Here is a 19,988-nt window from a genome sequence, read left to right as displayed (position 1 = left end):
ATTTTATTTCCAAATTTGGAAGTGACTACAGTTACTACTTTAGTATAAGTTTAAGTCACACTTAATATTATTCCACTATTCTCAATTTATTATTTTATTTTGAGAAAAAAAATAGAATATTAAATATATGAGTTTATTTTGTTTTATAACAATATATTTCAATATAATTAAAAATATTTCCCCGCTATTTTTTTTCATTTAGGAAGCCTAAATAGAGAAACTTACTAAGCTTCTCTCTTTAATATACACATTCGAAAATTTATATAGATCCAACATATATACCTATATAATTTATTCGACTTTTATTTTATCTTTCCATGTATTTCTTTTTGAACAAAACAAATTTCATCCAATTATATGACAACTGATGATCGAATATGTAAATAATTGGTTTTGTTTTGTTTTGTTTTGTTTTGCTTTTTATTTTATTTTATTTTTTTATGTATCCATTTTATTTTTAATTTTTTCGAATATTGTCATAACAAATGTATTAAAGGAAACATTCATATATATGGTTAATATATATATTTCTTATAATATTCTTACTTTTGTTGTGTTTATAAAAACCAATTAACATATTTTCAAATAAATAAATTACTTACCTAATTTTATTTTAACATAAATAGCTAGCCATTTTAAAAAATTACATACAAAAATAAAAAAAAATAAAAAAAATAATAAAATAAATAAATAATACTTTTGAAAATGTAACATAAATTTATACAATTAATTTAGAACAAAAATTATATATTTAAAAAAAGTGTAATATATTTAGTAGTTACTGTTATATTAAATATTTTTTTTTTATTGTTCTCCTTTTCGTCATATTGTATATATATGGATATAAGTATAAATAAATATTTATATTATATCCCTCAATCCGAATAAAATATTCTATATAATAAATACTATATGTTTCAACGGAACATATCATATATCTAAACAACTGTAAATTATTTATTATTATTTTTTTTTTCAACCATTATTTATGTAGCTAAATTTATATATCCTTTTAAAAAAAAAAATTAATATATTACATGAATTATTAACTGAAATATAGAAATGATTAAATAATCATATATAAATAAAATATAAAAAAAAAAAAAAAAAGTGGAAAAAAAAAAAGAAAATACAAAATAATATTATAACATATGATGGATTTGAATAGAACCATATTAAATTGTTTGGAGAAATTATCTTGTCCTACTGCTACAAAAAACACAACTTTTAATTTTAATAACTGCAATAATATAGTAATATAATAATAAAATTTGTTTTTCTTATAATTCATACATTGCAGATAGAAATATGTATATTTTTCCTGGATAATAATATATAGGCTCATATATTTATTTTTTATTATATACTACATTATTATTTTTTTTATATATTCATATATATAATTTGTTTATTCTCGAATTTAAAAGGCAAACACGATACAGGCTTAGATATTCTGATCATACATGTGACTATAGAACGTCTATATCTTTTGATAGTAATATAAATAAAAGTAAATGCATTCATAGATATATATATATATATATATATAGAAAGAGATTCATATTTGTGTACACACTTTTAATGGAATAACTGTTCCAAAAATAAAATAAAATAAAATAATGTGTGAAACAAACAAAAACATTTCACAATGGGTACCATTGGGTGGAAATGATCAAGAAAAGATATACAGAGAAGATTTAAATAATGAAGAAAATAAATTATTAAAAGATGATAATGTAAGTAATACAGAAAAGGAATTGATATTAAAAAACCAAAATTTTGTAAAAGATTTAGAACTATTAGAATTAAATTTCGGTGGGAATATGATAAAAAATAAACCAATATTAAGTAAAAATAACATATCATACTTTTGTACAGAAAAAAATATAATATGTTTAAATTTAAAAAAAAAAAAAAAAAAAATAATTGTAACATCGTTTTCTATAGATCGAATATTTTATTTTTATGATAAAAAATATGAAGAAGAATATTTAATATTAAAAGGATTTGATAATTATATATATGTATATCAAATTACGAATAATACTTTCCAATTTGTTAAAAAATTTATTATAAATAATTTATTTTATATTAATAGTTTTGGAAAAAATGGCGAACTCTGTTTAGCTACCTGGGAATATGTAGAAAAAAAATTATATGCTAACTTTTTCTTACTAAGATTTTCCTTTAATTATGAAAACAGTTTTTACAATTTTGATAAAAAAAATGATAATAACCAACAAAATGACGAACAAGTAGATGATTCAATACCTACTCATATCACATATAATTATGAATCGGGTTTTGAAAATGAATGTGACATAAGTACTTATCCAATTGAGTTGTCTATAATACATGACGATGAATATGAAAGTGAATATTTTTCAAAAAATAATTATTATAATACAAATTTTAAAAGACCAACAAAAGAAAAAAAAAAAAAAAAAGTTATTACAACAAAATTAATATTAAAACCAATTTTAAAAATAAAATATATATTTTTTTCAATGATAGATATGGATAAAAATTTATCTAAATTAATTTTAGCAAATAATAATTTAATAATAATATATGATCTAACAAAAAGTTGGTACAATATTATATATTATAATAATTATATATCAACTATTAAAATAAGTGATGATGATAAATCTTTATGTGTTGGTTTTTTCAATGGTTATATATATATTCTTAATTTTGGTGAAATTATGCCTATTAATTATGAACAAAATCAAAATAAACATGAATCGTTAAAAAATAACCATAATATGTTTCAAAAAATGGATTCTCAAAATCTTCTAAATAATATAAAAGAATTTTCAAGAATGTTTCCTTATATTCCAGTTTTTGAAGCAGATTATATAAGTAACGATACTTTAAAAATACAATCAAATGATCAGGAATGTGATAATGAATTAAAAAATATAGGAAATGACAACGATTTTGTAAAAAATATTCCATATATTAATCTAGGGGGGTTTCTAAAAAATATGATTAATAAACAAAGAGTTCACTGTACAAAATATAAATGGCATAGTCATTCCGTTTATAATATAATAACAGAAAAAAATAAAATAATTTCAACAGGGGAAGAAGCTGTCATATTGATATATAACAAAAATGATGCATCATTTGAATTTATTTCTCATTTAGGCTCTCCATGTTATTATATTTATTTAAACACACAAAAAAATATAATTATTTGCAACTCATTAAATAACTCAATGTTTTTTATTAATTATAACAAACGTTTATTTTTTTATAAATATAACGGTTTATCTATGCCATTAAAATTAACTCGTTTGTTTTATAATAATCTAGATATGATTATAAATATAAAAAAATCTTTTTGTATTTTCGGAGATCAATTATTTGGTAAATTTAATTATTATGGAAAACCTAAAAATAAAAAAAACGCAATTCAAATTAATAATTTAAATATTTTGAATGATGAAAAAATAAATCATGATTATATGAGCGAAATCGAAGAAAATGATAGCCCCCAAAATAACAATATAGATAATAAAGAAGTTGATGATTCTTATAATTATTCTGAAAATGAAAATAATGAAATGACAAAAAAAAGCATCATAACATTTGAATCAATACAAAATGAATTAGAAAAAAGTATATATAATAATGCAAATATAGAAAACAGTTTATATCAAAATTTCCAATTGTCTTATTTTTGCGGATCAAATGATGGATTAATATGTTGTTTCTTAACATCTTTTGCACATTTACAATTGTATAATGTAGAAAAAAATAAACATATAAAAAATATATGTCCATTAAATATAATATATAAAAGTCGAACAGATTCAGAAAAAGTAAATGATATAGAATTAAATTTATATGCTATTAATAATACAAGAAATATCATTATGACTATTGAAAAAAGAAATTATTATATGTATGGTGTTTTAGATACAATTAATCAAGATTTAATACATACTACTTATACTATTCGATTCTGGATACATATAAAAAATTTCGATTATTTTGATATGTTTCAATATACGATTAATAAAGAACCTGAAGATTTTTCAAATATTATAGGAAATAATAAGGATGGAGAAGAATTCCAAATGGATGAAAATGATAAAACTCAATCTGATGCTAACCAAAATAATTCTAAAATAAATACAAATAATATTGAAAAATATAAAAAAATAATTCCTCATCCAGCTTTAAGTTTATTTATATTATTAGGTTCAGACGGAAATATAACATATTGGTGTTTAGAAAAATCTGATAAAATTTTAGGAGATGATGTATATAAAAATTTTGAAATTGAAAGCTATGAAATGGATAGCGTTCATTTAGCATATGTTATGAAAAATACAGAAAATGAAACAGATATATATGCAAATAATACTAATAATAACGATGATGTTGAAAATAATACAGCAAAAGATAAACTAAATAATGAAGAAGAAGGCGAAACATATAATATTATAACTGTTGTGAAAAATATAAATTATAAAAATACTCCAATTTTGAATGGAGATATAAGTAAAGATGGAGGCATATTATGTATATGTCATGATACACTAATATCTATATGGGATTGTATAAATTTGAAAACATTAGCAATAATTAATCATCCTATGTATACATTACTAAACGATTATATATTTAATTTATATAAAGGAATAGAAATATTTGATGTTGAAAATAATATATATATGTGTTATTATTCATTTGATACTCTTTTTATTTATTCTTTGAACCAATTTCATTTAGTGCATGAAAAAAAATTTAATGGAATAATTGAATATGTGAAATTTGATAAGCATTCCTCAAAGATGTTAGCAGTAGGTATAACTAAGAGAATTAAGAATTCTAATGATCAAAAAATTAATGAGCATCATTATGATAATACCTGTCTTGTTCAGAAAAATTATTTATATAAATTTAGCCAAAATTATTTAAAAAAAAAAAAAAAATTTTATTTGTCACAAAATAAACCAATTATAGCCATAGAATTTGCTCCAATAAATAAGGAACAGAGCGTAACATTAAGCAATTATCAAGATGAGGCAATAATTATAGCACTAAATTCAAAATTTCAGATATGCACCTTTTATTTTAATAATTATCCTAAGCATGCACAGTTAAGGTAAATATTGAACCAACTCACCATAATGGTCATATAATTCCTCATTTTTTTTTTTTTTTTTGCAAACTTATTTCGAAACGGGATTGGATGCTCTAACAAACGAAAAGAATGCCCAACTATCCCTAATTCATTCAATTATTCATATTTTTAACGTGCTTGTGCAAATATGTTTCATAAGAGGCAACAAAAAGTTTGCTTATATGCATACGCATGTGTTATATATTAACTTGGTTATTTGTTTTATAATTTTTTAACATAAAATGTCAATTAATTTATTTTATTAAAATAAAAATATTAAATTTTTATGTTGGTAACACAAAGGATGCGGAAAATATAAAAAATCTATAATATATGAAAACTAAAACAGAAAAATGTTCAGAATAAATATTATATGCAAAAATGGAAATAAACACAAAATTAAAAATACTTAAACATGCTAAAAAAAATTACTATTAATATTTCTTTGTTTATTTATGATTTGCCATTTTAATAGGCAAAGATCAAACTAAGAAACAACTGCGGGTGAAACAACGTTGCGAAATATAAAAGAAAAAAGTTATGAGTTAATTTTTACTGCTTAAACATAAGTTAAGCTAAGCATATATATATATATATATATATATATATATCGATTAGCTAAATATATAAAAATAAATGAATAAATAGGTGTGAGCGTGCTTGTGGTTGATTAAGCCCGTTTTTTAATTATGTATTATTATTTTTAGATTTGTCTTTTTTTATATCTTTCATAATATGAGAAAAAACTATATCTTCATCATCTGCAATCATTGGGTCTAAATGTGACCATTCATTTTTTTTAATTATTTGCATTTCGTTGTCTTTAAAAAGCTTTTGCATATATTCAATTGAAGCATTTGAATCAACAAGACAATCTCTATCGCCATATATAAGACATATAGGGAATGTACAATTTTTACTATTTTTTTCAAATATATCTGTTACTGGTCCTTTATCGAATGATGATAACCATTTATGAATATTAGCAGTTGAATTCGATCCACTTGGGGTATTTAAATAAATTATATCTTTGTTACAAATATCATTTCGAACAAATTTTAATATATTTGAAGTTAAGAAATGAGATAAGTTAATTATTAAATATTTCATTAATTTTTGTGGAATATATTTCATAGCATAATTTCTTAATTTTATTATTTTTTTAAAATGTTTTGATGCGAGTATAAATCCTTTTAATGCAAAAAATATTTCAGATTTTTTCCACAAAATAATAGGTAAAGACATTAAATAGCATCGATCTATACTATTATTGACATAAGGATTTAGGCACCCCCCAATCAAAAGTGATATAGATCCTTGTGATAATCCAATATACATTATTTTATCTTGTTTTGTTTTACTTTTTATATATTTAATTATTGCAGGGATATCATTTTTACCCAAATCTTCAAAAGTCCATTTATCTATTTCTTTAATATTTTTTTCAATATCTTCTTTTTTCATATCATCTAAATATTTTAAATCATTTTCAGTTATACCAACGAGTTCATAAATTTTTTTAACATTTATGTCTTCTGATGTAAATAACTTACTATTTGGTAACATACTTTTTAAATATTTTATTTCAACATCATTTATATTTTCTTGAACGTTATCATTTGACTTTTTATCATTGTTAATTTGACTTTTAGAAGTCATATCAACTTTAGAATCGATTCCATTCTTATTATAATCACTATGATTGTTTTTTATTGCCTTTTTTTGTAAATTAGTATTATTCATTTCTTTTTTATTTAAACATGAATTATTTTTTATATAAAATTTCCTTTTCATTGGGTTAGGTTTGCTTTCATCCTTATTTTTATCTTGTTTGTTACATAATTTTTCTAGAAATTTTTTTTTTTTTTTTTTTGAATCAATTTTATCATATTCCAAATTTTTAGAATATGTACTTTCATCAAATCCAATATCACGTAAATCTTCAATTGTATACCTCTCTAAATTTTTTTTCATAGCATATTTTTTTCCAACATATTCAGTTAAATAATTACCTCTATTATTACACAACCAAATATCATAATTTTTTAATAATAATTTAAAAGGTAATGAATCATAACCTCCTGATATAGCATTTATAGACGATTCCATTAATCCATGCCCTATACAAAATACTCCTTTTTTTAAAGATTTTTTTTTTAAAGGTGTATAATTTTTATCTGAATCAGTAATATGATATAAATTTAACTTATAACCATCAATAGTATATACATGATGTTTTTCTGCTTTAAAATCGCCATCAGTTATATCATGAACTATTTTTTCCATATCATCTAAATCTTCTAATTTGTTAAATACTTCATAGGGTAATGGACTTCTCCAACTATCATAATATTTCTGTCCACTTATAAAATCAAAATTATATGTTTCATTATTTACTTCATTAAACATAGTAGATATATTTACATTTATTACTGGTAATCCATCATTTAAAGCGTATAATGCCATTATCGTAAATACATGGATATAAATAATATATGTATATATTGCTTATAACGCAAAAGGGAAATTATAACATTATTTTCTTTACATTATTTAATAGCTATTTTTGATAATGCTCATTAATGATATTGTATTTTCAAAATAAAATCAAATTATTATATAATTGAATTAAATCTTATCAATCCTTAATCTCATAAAAAAAACTAGTATAACATTGCCTAATAATATTATAAATGCAAAGATATTTAAATTTTCTATAATCGCTTTATAATGTTAGCGCATCCTTTTCATAAAATCAAAAATGAATCACAATATAAGCCGTAAATTAGAATATATTATAAAATAAAATTGTAAAATTATAATAGATTATAAAATAAAACTGTAAAATTATAATATATTATAAAATAAAACTGTAAAATTATAATATATTATAAAATAAAACTGTAAAATTATAATATATTATAAAATAAAACTGTAAAATTATAATATATTATAAAATAAAACTGTAAAATTATAATATATTATAAAATAAATATATAATGCATGCTGTGTCATGCATACCCCTTTAATGGGAAATTTATTAAAATTCAAAGTTTTCTATAATTTTGTAAAATAACATTATCCAAAAATATATAAAATAATTATATAAAATTTATTTAAGAAAATTACAAAATATGTTCAACACTAAATAATACAATGAGCAACGCAACAATAAATTCAAAAGAAATTCTAACCGATCTAACGAAATAATATAATATCAAAAAAATCATAAAAAATATAAAAAAAAAATTTTTAAAAATGTAATTTAAAAAACAATCGTAAAGAATTTTTTTTAAATTCTTTAAAAAATTTAATGGAAAATCCATAAAATCAAAGATCAATAAAATACCATTTTTTTTTATATTTTAAAAATCTGAGTTTACAAGTGTTAAATTGGGACTATGATAAATGTGCATTAATCGATATTTACAAAATTCACCTTAAATAATTCAATATTTGTATTTATTAAATTAAAAAAATATACCTTTATATAAAAATACTATATTTCACATATATGCTGGAATAATATTCCAATCTTCATCACTCAATGATATAAAATTAGAGTGTTTATTACTAGGTATAGTTGATAAATTTTGTGAACTTGTTTTTTTAAAATTTAAAAGAAATTGTAAAATATATTCTGATGCGTATTTAATTGAATCATATTCAACAATTTGTTCATAATTAAAAACTTCGAATAATATTGCTTCATCTTTATTTGCAGTTAATGTTAAAATTCTATTATTAAAACATGAACTATTAGAAATATAACATTTATGCATTGATATATTATTATGGTTATATAAATCATTATTCCCTATATATTTTTTTAAGCTTGAATTATTTTCTTCAAAATCTTCATCATTTTGTCCTAATTCTTGGCAACCAAATTTATTGTTCACATCATAATATCCATTACTATCATTATCAGTTGTACTATTACAATTGCTATTTGATAATAGTAACATATCTTTAGCTATATTGTATTTATGTATATTTTCATCTTTTACTTTATTATCTCTCTTTTCTTTGGCATTTTGTACATTCATTTCGTTAATATCTTCATTATCTTCAATTAGTTCACTTTTTTCAACATTTTCAACACTTTGCGATTCATCACCTTCTTCAATTTTAACTTCACTATTACATTTTTTTAATACCATACTTGCATTTTCTTGTTTATCATTCGACATATAATCAATTAATTTATTTACTGCATCATTATAATATGATTTATCAACACCGTTTTGTTTTTGTTTTTGTTTTTCAAAGTACAAATTATTATGTAACCCACCAAAATATTTACCACTTTCTTTTTCTTTTATCAAAATTAATTTTGTTCCTTTCTTTGTTGTAAATAATTCTTCAAATATATAACTATTCTGAAATTTATTAATTAATTCCAAACTATTGCTTTTATGACATACCGCTACATTATATCCACTATATTTACTAAATGGTCCAACATAAATCATATTTTTTTGTTCTTCATCATTTACAAAAAAAATGCCTCGGGTTTCGCTTTTGTATGAGATTGAGCTGTGAAAATGAAGGAAAAATGAACGAATTGAAAAATGGGAAATAGCAAAAAGTATCGAAATGGATTTATAAACAAAAGAACATCGAGTTGTATTTTATTTTGAAGTGCATACCATTTGTTTATACTTTCTTGAGTAATGTCCAAAAACTGAAAATCAATAGAAAGGGAAATGGGAAATGATCAAAATATAAGATGTCATAGACAAACATAAGATGTACGCACATGCATTATCCTATGTATTATTAACACACCAAAAGAAAGGTGGTTTGTTTTTTTTTCCTTCAAATATTACCATATCTGTATCATAAACACGAATAAATTTATGGTTTCTATTTTGAGTAAATAAATAACTATCCCTTGACCGTAATACATTTTTGCATATATCTATATATCCATTCCACAACTAATGAAAAGACAAAAAGTATATGAATAACAAATCCATGAGGAATAGTATGTATATATATGAATAATGTTATCTATATTCTTTTTGTTTTTTTTTTTTACAATTTTTAAGAGCATTGATTGGGGATGTCCATCAAAACATAAGTCATCTTTGTCCCTTATTTTTCTTCGAATTATTAATTTAGTTAGTTTCTAAAAAATAATAATAAAAAAAATAAATAAATGAAAAAATGAAAAAGCTATAAATATATATACAGACAATCGTTTGCACATTTTTTTTATTTCTTACATCGCATAGGCCATTTTCAATATGCTCCATTTCTTTTTTCCTATTTTCTAAAATTGTATTCAACTTTTTACTTTGGTTTTTTAAAGATATATTTTCATTCTGTGAAAAAAAAGTAAACATAAAAATTATAAAAGGTAGCTATGTAGCCATAGGGTGATGTTGAAACTTCATATATTATAGTGAGTTATATAAAATAATAAACTGAATGTAAATTTGTATATAATATTCATTGATTTTACCTGAAATATAAGATTTTCATGTTCTTGTTCTTTCAATTTATTATATAAAATCTGAAAAAAAAAGTATAAATAACATTTTTAAAAATAAAAAAATAAAAATAAATTTTGAAACTTATATGAGGAATATTTTTTTAAATTACAGACTTGTATAATAGAGTCCCTTTGAGACACTTCATTAGTTTTATTATCAACATTTTCCTAATGTTAAAAAAAGACAAAAAAAAATGTAAAATGAAATAATAATAATAATTACATTTAATTATTCGTTTAATTAAATTCTATATAAGTGATATAAATAATATATCTTACCATTAATTCTGTGTTTTTTTTTTGCTCACAATCCAACTCATTCTGTTCATAAAAAAAATTCATGAAAACAAATATGTATATATATATGTTATACATATTGTGTATATGTAAGAAATATACATTTTTAAAATTGATTTATTTATGGGAATACTTTTAATTCTTGCATTTTAGAGTTTAGATTTGTGACTTCGTTCTGTTAAAAAAAATGTAATTTAGTTAAATTTTATTTATTTTGCAAAATTATAACTCATATAGTTGTTTTCTATTTTTTTTTAAATTTATTTAACCTTGAGTACTTTGTTTTCATCATTCAACAAATTTATTTTATTTTGGTTTTCCTTTATACAAGTATCCTTGTTCTGCAAAATTTTGTAAAATTAGGATAATAGTTATCGTATGTGTATATTTACATAAATAGACTTTCGCTAGTTATGAAAAAAAATATGTACATTCATAATTTTTACATGTTTTTTATTGTCGTTCATAATTTTTACATAATTTTATTGTTCATAAATTTAAATACCGAGTTGTCCTCTGAGAGATCATCTACCTTTTTTTGTAAGTTGCTATACTTTATTATAATATTTTTCATATTGTTTTCTTGTCTATCTTTTTCTTTTCCTAATTCTTCATTTTTTTTTTCAATAACTTTTTTGTCCTCTTCTAGTTGTTGTTTATATATTTCAAAATATTTTTTTTCCATTAAAAATTTTTCTTCATCGTCTTTTAATTTATCCTTTTCTTTATTCATATATTCCATTTCCATTTTTACTTTATTTTGGTAAGATATTATTAATTCCATTTCATCTTCACGTTGTTTTTTTTCGTCCTGAAATTTCAAGAATATAATTATGAAATATGATCATGCATATATATTTTTTTTCAAATAAAAAAGATTGTTATATGCACACAAAAATATAATTTGTGTTTATTTTTAAAAGTATTTTTTTACCTTAAGGGCTTCAATTTCTTTACTTAGGGAATCGATTGTGTTACTTTTATCCTATAAAGAAATATATTTATATATGTGAAATTTATTTAATATTATGTAGTATAAAATATTATTTAAACACAAATATTTTTTTATAATATTACATGATTAAGCTTTCTTAGATCTTCACATTCTTCTTGCATGTTATCTAATTGTTTCTGAAAAATGTCACATTATTTGAATGTAGAATTTTTCAAACAAATTTTATATATAAAATAATTTAATGTTTAAAAAATAAATAAATTATATTTTTCTTACCTTTGACTTTTCAATTTCTAAATAAAGATTAGAGATTTCTTCTTGGATTTCTTTTAATTCCTCCTATAATACAAACAACACAAAATTATTGAAAAATAAATTGCATAATGTAAAGACACTTGAAATAACACAAATAGTAAAAAGAGAGCAACTATAAACATTTATCACATATTTTGCATAATTTTATTTACTATATGTGCTTCCTTTAGAGATGTCAAATTTTCGTTAATTTCGTAAATGGCTTTTTCATATTCATTAATATCTTCTTCGAGTTTATTTTTTTCCTCTAACACTTGTTGAAAATTTGCCTAACCATCAAAATGTGCAATAAAATAAACAAATAAATAAATATATATATATATATATCGGTGTAGGGGGTGAATATACACTTATTTGGGCATTAAATGTAGAACAATAAGGAATGCAGAAATGAGACAACATCAAATAAATATGTGTTTACATTTAGGTTCATGTATTCATTATCTTTTCCTTTTATCACAGATTCCAGTTTGCAGATTTTTCCTTGAAAGTTCTAAAAAAACAGAAAAACAAAATATATTATGTATGCTTTTAAAAAATAAGCATGTACAAACATAATGCTATATGTCCCTAATACAATTATATTATGAATTCTTTAATGGTACATTCGACGATTCATCTAAGTTTTTCTTTGTCATAATATATAGTCCCTATAAAACAAACATATTTATTTATATAATGTTTTATGTGTGTGTGAAAAAATATATTAGTTATTTTTTATGCATATTTTTTTTTTTTTTTTTTACATATATTTCTCTATAGTTATTGCTCAATTCTTCAAATTCTTCATTTCTCTCTTTTAACTCATTCTCCATTTTTTTAATTCCCATCTAAAAAAATTAATTAAAATTTATTACATTTGTAGATATAGGTTTCTATATTCCATTCAAATATATATATTTTTTTTTTTCGAATTTATACAAGCAACTCGTTGCCAATAGGTTTTTTAATTTGTATATTTTGTGTGCCCTTTATCATTTCGTATTAATCTAAAAAATGGAATAAAAATATACATAAAAATTAAATAGCAACATATAATCATAATATGTGTGTGCAATTACGGGCAAAACTGTTTAGCATATACACAAATATATATATATATAGTAAAGCCATGCATATATTCTTACTTATATATTTAAAATATTTCCTTTAGTATATATAAAAAAAATATCAGAGTATTTTTCGTCGGTTTATTTTGTTGTTAAATGTGTTATAAAGCATAGAGCTTAATTATCAATATAAAAAAATTAAGAAATAATTTTTTAATTTTTATTATTATATATAAAAATATTATTAAATTCCTAGATTTTCGAACTATATTTACAAACACGTTTCTATATGTCTATATAAATAAATACCCATACAATTGTGTATATAAGTATATATGTTATATATACAAACGTGTATGTGTTCACAAATTACGAGAAAAATGCTTAAATATGTTTTCAATATTGTATATAATGCTAATTTTTTTTTTTTATTTTATATATTTTTTGTGTTTTTTGTGTTTTTTGAGGGAATTAAGTTATTAACTAACAAATCTTTAAATTAATATGAAAACATATAAAAAACTAACAAATAAATATAATATATTATCTATATAAATATATCATATTTTATAAGTATTTAACACGACAACTTAATTAAAAAACATATTGTTTTTGTTTTTATTTTAATATTTGTCTATATTGGAAATATGTTGTTAAAGAACATGTTCTATATTTTTTCAATGATATACAAAAAATGAAAAAGAAAAAATAAATTATATATAATATAAATATATTTTAGTATTAATTTTAATTGAGCGTGTATATATATGTGTGTGTTCTTTTTTTTTCAACATCGTCTTTTTTTATGTAGGCATTCACATCACGTTTATATATACACAATAATTAAATCTCTATTATTAAATATTATTCATAATTAATATATTTGAATTTAAATAAATATGCACCACTTGCATAATTTTGCTTTTTATTTCCCTCTTTTAATTTTATTACCTAATTTATTTCAATATACAAATAACAATTTATATCAAAACAACAGTAAACAAATATATAGATTATAAAAAAAAATGAAATATTTTCAAAAATGTATACAGATATATATAAACTTATTTGCTAAAAAAATGATTGTCTAATAAAAATGAAATTGTCTATATATCAATTTAAGTTATATTTTTAGAGATTTTTTGTTTATTCTTTTTAACACATACTTTATTCTTTCTCGGATAGTTATTTAAATGAAAAAAAGTAAAAAAAAATAACATAAAATATAAATTGTATAAAATTTATTTATATATATTATGTGTGTGTGGATGAGCAAATCCATTCAAATTGAGCATAAATTGTCTATTTTAATTATTTTTTGTTGTTTTATAAAATAAAAAATTCTTTGAAAATTTATAATAAATATAGAAGAAAATAAAAAAATATGTAATTGGTATGTTCGTTATATATTTTATTATTGTTTTTCTAAAAATGTTGTAACAAAATTTAACGGATTTATGGAACATTCATTCTAATGTTCATTGGAGAATTTATATAAAAAAGAGAAATATATAATAAGAGATTTTTTATAAAAAAATATAATGATTATTGTTTTGTGTATATTATTTTTATTTCCTAAATTAATGTAGACTTAAAAAAAAATAGTCTAAATTTTGTTATATAACTTATTTTTCCAAATTTGAAAGAAAACATTTAATTATACAATTATAATGTCATTATATATTTCTTAAACATTTTTAATTTTAAAAAATATAAAATATGCATATTGTTTTATAAACAAATGTTGAAGGTATTGTTTTTTTTGTGACTATAATATTTGCACATAATGAACTAGTGTGTATTTCTATTTACAATTTTGAGATCATTTTTACAGTTTTAAAAATAAAATAATATATCAATAATAGGCAAAAATAAAAGACTTATAAATTTTATCCAATATGCATAGTGAAGTATCATCAATTGGATTTTTTTATGTTTTATTATTATTATTTTGTAATATCTTTTATTCAAAAAAAAATCATAAAAAAGTACAAAAATTAAAGTTAAAATTGATAAAGCTCTATTTTTGCATTATATGGGATAATCAAAAATGTGCATATAAATAACCTTCTGGAACTATTTCAATTCACCACATTTGTAAAATGTTTAAGAAATTGTAATTATACTATACTCGCCTAGACATATATATATGCATAAATATCTGTACTTTTTTATTCTTTCTCAAAATATGAATATTAAAATAAAACAAAAATTTAACTGGTAATTGTATTAGTACACAAATATGGGATACGGAAAATAAAAGGGAAAAAAAAATATATATATATACAATATTGTGAAATAAAAAAAGGAAAAGGACAGTTTTTAAGTCTCTTTATATGTGATTAAAAGTTTTTTTAATTTTATTTAGTACAAATTATTTAATCCGATATAAATAACATTATAAGAAAAAAAAGCATAAGAATGATAAAAGTAACAAAAATTTTATAATTTTTTGATAATAAATGCAAGGATATTGCATATATGTTATATGAATATACCATTTTTTTTTTTGACATTACAGTAAATATTCCCGCATATATAGTAATACAATCACTGGGTATACATAAAAAAGACTAATATATTTTTTAAGCATTCCGAATAACATAAATATAATGAAAAAAAAATCTGAAAATAAAGTGGTATGATTTATATTTATTCAAATTAGATGAATTCAATTAAATTTTATTTTGTATATTTATATTTTATACAAAAATATGGAATATTTTTTGTGTACGTTTTATGATGAAAAAATGCATTGGTTGAAACATCAAATTTATAGAATCCTACAAAATAATAAATTTTTACGTACATATTTATTTGTGTATGCTAAGTTATTTGCACGTTTTTCCTTAAAACTAATTCGCATAGATATTTACATTTAACAATATGCATATATAATATTTTTTAGCTATTTATGTAAAATGAATTTAAGATACATATTAAACTAAAAATATTATTTTTTCCTTGTTGTGTTGTACCTTTTTTACATCCTTTTTTGCTAATACAAGAAAAATGAAAAAGGAGGCATATGGGGAAAAAGTGCAAAACAAGAGAAAGAAAGAATACAAAGTTATCATTACATTTTATGAGAATAGGAATTCTTTTTCGTATTAACAAGCCATAATTTATAGTAACTTTTTTTATTAACAAGTCATAATTTATAGTAACTTTTTTTATTAACAAGTCATAATTTATAGTAACTTTTTTTATTAACAAGTCATAATTTATAGTAACTTTTTTTATTAACAAGCCATAATATTCTAGAAATATTTTTGTTTCAATATAAAAATATGAACAAACGTAGACTTGACAAATTATTACTGGTGTCTTTTTTAAAAATAGTGTTGCACTTTTGAAGCAATTATTTTTTTTATTTTTATTAAGGCATACTAAGTTTATACATTTATAAATAATAAAATAAATATATTATATATACATGTTATGCGTGCATGCGGCTGAGTTTAGTGAATTTATTCTTTTCCTTCCAAAAAATACACACATTATTGATGATCATAGAGTAATTGTGTCCCCAAAAATAACGACAGTTAATTAAAATAAAATACGCACATTTTCAAATATTCGTATCCTTTTTTAGTGGAAATAATAGTATTTTTTTCAAAGTTTATTTTTGAATGCTCTCTTAAATAAAAAGAAAAAAAAAATGGTTGAAAATGGTTGTAGTTTATTAATAAGGAATTTAAGCTTTGAAACAAGCCCAGATAAAGTTAGAAAAATATTTGAACATTTTGGAAAAATACGAGATGTTTATTTGCCACTTGATCATTATACAAGAAGACCTCGAGGGTTTGGGTTCGTTGAATATTATGATCCCAAACATGCAAAAGAAGCATTAAATATTTTAAATAACTCAAAAATAGATGGAAAAGAAATAAGAATAATTGTAGCTCAAAACAGAAGAAAATCTCCTGACACAATGAAAAAATATCATAATAATTTAAATGATTCTAAATATAGAAGTTATAAATACGAAAATAATAACCGAGAAAAAAGGCGACGCATTTCAAGATATCCTTCAATAGACAGAAGCAGAGACAGAAGTAGAGACATAAGCAGGGAAAGATATAATCGAAAAGGAAAGAAATTAAAATATTACAAAAAAGGTTCTAGAAGTTTATCTAGCTATAGTATTTCATCCTCATCTACATATTCATCTTATGAAACAGCCAGCCAAAGCATAAGCAAATCATATAGTAGTAGTGAAAATTATAATGACTATGATAAAAAAAAAAAAAAATATATGTACACTAAAAAGGTAAATATAAAGAAAGGAGTAAATAGAGAAACATCCAGTAATTATAACACATTAAGTTCTGAAAACTCGAGATGCAGTAATAATAGTGATTTTAATAAATGTGGGGGTAAAGATAAAACTGTAAATTTTCTGAACAAAAATAAATATATTTACAATAAAATGAAAAAAAGCAATTTCAATGAAAAAAAATATGCAAAAAAACATTCATTCAAAAGTTGTTTTAGTGGTAAATCTGATGAGGAAATAGAGAAAAATCAAAAAGGTGTAAAAAAAAAAAAAAATTCAAGCAATATCTCAAAAAGTAGCAACAGCTTTTCAGTAGAGCGACATAATTTAGTCAATAAAAAAAATTGTAAAAATAAAGATTTGTCAACTAATCATGAATTATATGAAAATGATTCTAAAGAGGAGTTTCAAGAAAAAAAACATTTTGAAGAAGGGAAAGATGGCACATCAAAAAAAGTAAAAGAAAATGAAGAAAGTCATGAAAATGCATTATTCAATAACGATTTTAAAAGTAGCTGTTCAAATAACATAATATCAAAAAATAGTAAAAGTAGTAAAAATAATAATGATGATAATGAATATGAACCTATTGAAAGGTATTTGGAACAAAATGATAAACAAAATCAAAGGAAAACAAAATATAAACATTATTCGAGTAAAGATAGTATGTCAATTTCCAAGCAAAGTGACAATAGTAATAATACGAATATAGATGATATTATTTGTAAAAAAAATAGGGAAAAAACAAATTGCAGTAATCGATCCAGTGAAAATAAAAATTTGGATACAAGAAAATATAAAAATAGTAATTTAAATAAAAACAGAAGGATTAAAGATTACTCATCATCGAGTAGTGAAACATATGAAAACCGAAATGATAATAAAAATGATTTAAAGGAAGACGATGAAAAGGACAATTTTGATAATCCTAATTTAAAAGACGAAAATAATGAAGAAAAATGTACTCCCAAAAATGGAAACCTTGAAAAAATTAATCTATCAAAAAATAATGATAGCAATAATGCACCTTCTAGCAATCGAGATAAATCCAATTTAAGTAGCCTTAGCAAAATTGGAAGTGAAAATGAAGACAATTATAAATCGAAAATAAGTCAAGAAAAAAAAGAAAGCAAGGTAAAAAAAAATGCGAATAGCCAAATTAATAATGAAAATGCACAAAAAAACAAAAGAAGTGTTACTAACAACAATGATAGTGATAGTATAAATAGCGAAAATATGAATTGTCATTCTAAATTACGAAGTAGATCAAGCGATGAAACCTATAAAGGATGTCAAAATAAAAAAGAGAAGAATAAATATAAAAAAAAAAAAAAAAAAAAAAAATTTTCATCAGACACTGAGTCAACTTTTTCGAAAAAAAATTATGAACAAAATCATCGTCGTAGTAATAAAAACAAAATTGTTAAATCATCAAATTATAAAAAAAAAAATAATAATATAACTATATCAAATAATTCAAATGAAAAAAAATCGTTAGACAATATGCCGCGTAGCATTTCTTCAGAATCATCAAGAAGATATAATAGTTCGACACGAAAAAAAAAATAATAAGCATATAAAAAAGGAACGGACAAAAATAAATTGAAATATAAAACAAAAAACAGGAAAAGAAGAATTGATAGTTCGTCACCTTCGTCAAGATCTTCAAGTTCGATGATGACCATAAGTGGTAGCTAAAATGGAAGAAAACAAGACGACCAAAAAAAAAAAATTAAGTGCAATAATTAATAATCCATTTTTTAAAAAATATATTAATATATATCCTTTAAAGAATTTTGTTAAATTCTTATATATTTTTTAAAGTATAATAATAGAATATAATTATATTTTCCTCAGTTGTGTGCATACAGTTTTTAAGCAAATTTAACGTTCTTAATACGAAATATGTTTACCTAATATATGCACGCACAAAGAAAAAAAAAAATAATGATAAATCTTTTAAGATCATTTATCAAGAATTTTTTTCTGACTTGTTCATAATAAATTTAATATGTGCATGTAAAAAAGGAGGGATAAATTAAATGTGGAAGAAAACAAATTGAGATATATTTATTGTGATATTATTCATTACTTTTTTATTGTTAATTTTTATTCATTTTTATTTATTTAGTTATGTCTACATTATTATTTATTTACCAACTTGATTAGTTCGTTGATTACTGCTCCCCTTTTTTGTTATGCATTTTTATGCTATTATTTTATATGAAAAAATATTTTGTTTGTATGCTACTAATGATAAACAACTAATGGCATATCATAAACTTTATTCCATTTTTATGTTTAATTAAAAATCTACAATTATTTGTAAAAGCATAATAGACTATCGATCTATCTCTATATATATGTATGTGTGCGCTACCTCCCATTTAAAAGTGTGGGCGCATGTATTAAGATTTTATCGCATAAATTTTTTCATAAAAAATTAATTTAAG

The 19,988-nt window shown here is 21.0% G+C and overlaps 4 protein-coding genes across 4 annotated transcripts; 2 read left to right on the top strand and 2 right to left on the bottom strand.

Annotated features, from left to right (window-relative positions):
• Positions 1-1,619: 1,619 nt before the first annotated feature.
• PBANKA_0921900 (WD repeat-containing protein, putative) lies at positions 1,620-5,126 on the top strand (the record flags this gene model as incomplete). The annotated part of the gene is made up of 1 exon (XM_034564809.1): positions 1,620-5,126. The coding sequence occupies one exon, from the start codon at positions 1,620-1,622 to the stop codon at positions 5,124-5,126; it is 3,507 nt and encodes a 1,168-aa protein (XP_034421569.1).
• Positions 5,127-5,827: 701 nt separating this feature from the next.
• On the bottom strand, positions 5,828-7,606 carry PBANKA_0921800 (steryl ester hydrolase, putative; the record flags this gene model as incomplete). Its single annotated transcript, XM_034564808.1, has 1 exon — positions 5,828-7,606. One exon carries the CDS (start codon positions 7,604-7,606, stop codon positions 5,828-5,830), a length of 1,779 nt encoding a protein of 592 aa, XP_034421568.1.
• A 1,040-nt stretch (positions 7,607-8,646) lies between these two features.
• On the bottom strand, positions 8,647-13,185 carry PBANKA_0921700 (autophagy-related protein 23, putative; the record flags this gene model as incomplete). Its single annotated transcript, XM_034564806.1, has 19 exons — positions 8,647-9,679; positions 9,793-9,827; positions 9,973-10,083; positions 10,185-10,274; positions 10,372-10,470; positions 10,611-10,661; positions 10,755-10,808; positions 10,920-10,961; positions 11,071-11,112; positions 11,207-11,278; positions 11,443-11,748; positions 11,872-11,922; positions 12,015-12,068; positions 12,169-12,231; positions 12,360-12,476; positions 12,629-12,700; positions 12,813-12,857; positions 12,954-13,037; positions 13,129-13,185. The coding sequence occupies 19 exons, from the start codon at positions 13,183-13,185 to the stop codon at positions 8,647-8,649; spliced, it is 2,478 nt and encodes an 825-aa protein (XP_034421567.1).
• Positions 13,186-16,917: 3,732 nt separating this feature from the next.
• PBANKA_0921600 (RNA-binding protein, putative) lies at positions 16,918-19,104 on the top strand (the record flags this gene model as incomplete). The annotated part of the gene is made up of 1 exon (XM_034564805.1): positions 16,918-19,104. The coding sequence occupies one exon, from the start codon at positions 16,918-16,920 to the stop codon at positions 19,102-19,104; it is 2,187 nt and encodes a 728-aa protein (XP_034421566.1).
• Positions 19,105-19,988: the final 884 nt, after the last annotated feature.

The sequence above is a fragment of the Plasmodium berghei genome, assembly GCF_900002375.2.
Source record: "Plasmodium berghei ANKA genome assembly, chromosome: 9".
NCBI classification, from domain to species: Eukaryota; Apicomplexa; class Aconoidasida; order Haemosporida; family Plasmodiidae; genus Plasmodium; species Plasmodium berghei.
Note: the sequence above shows the minus strand (reverse complement) of the source record. Positions and strands in the feature narration are given on the sequence as shown.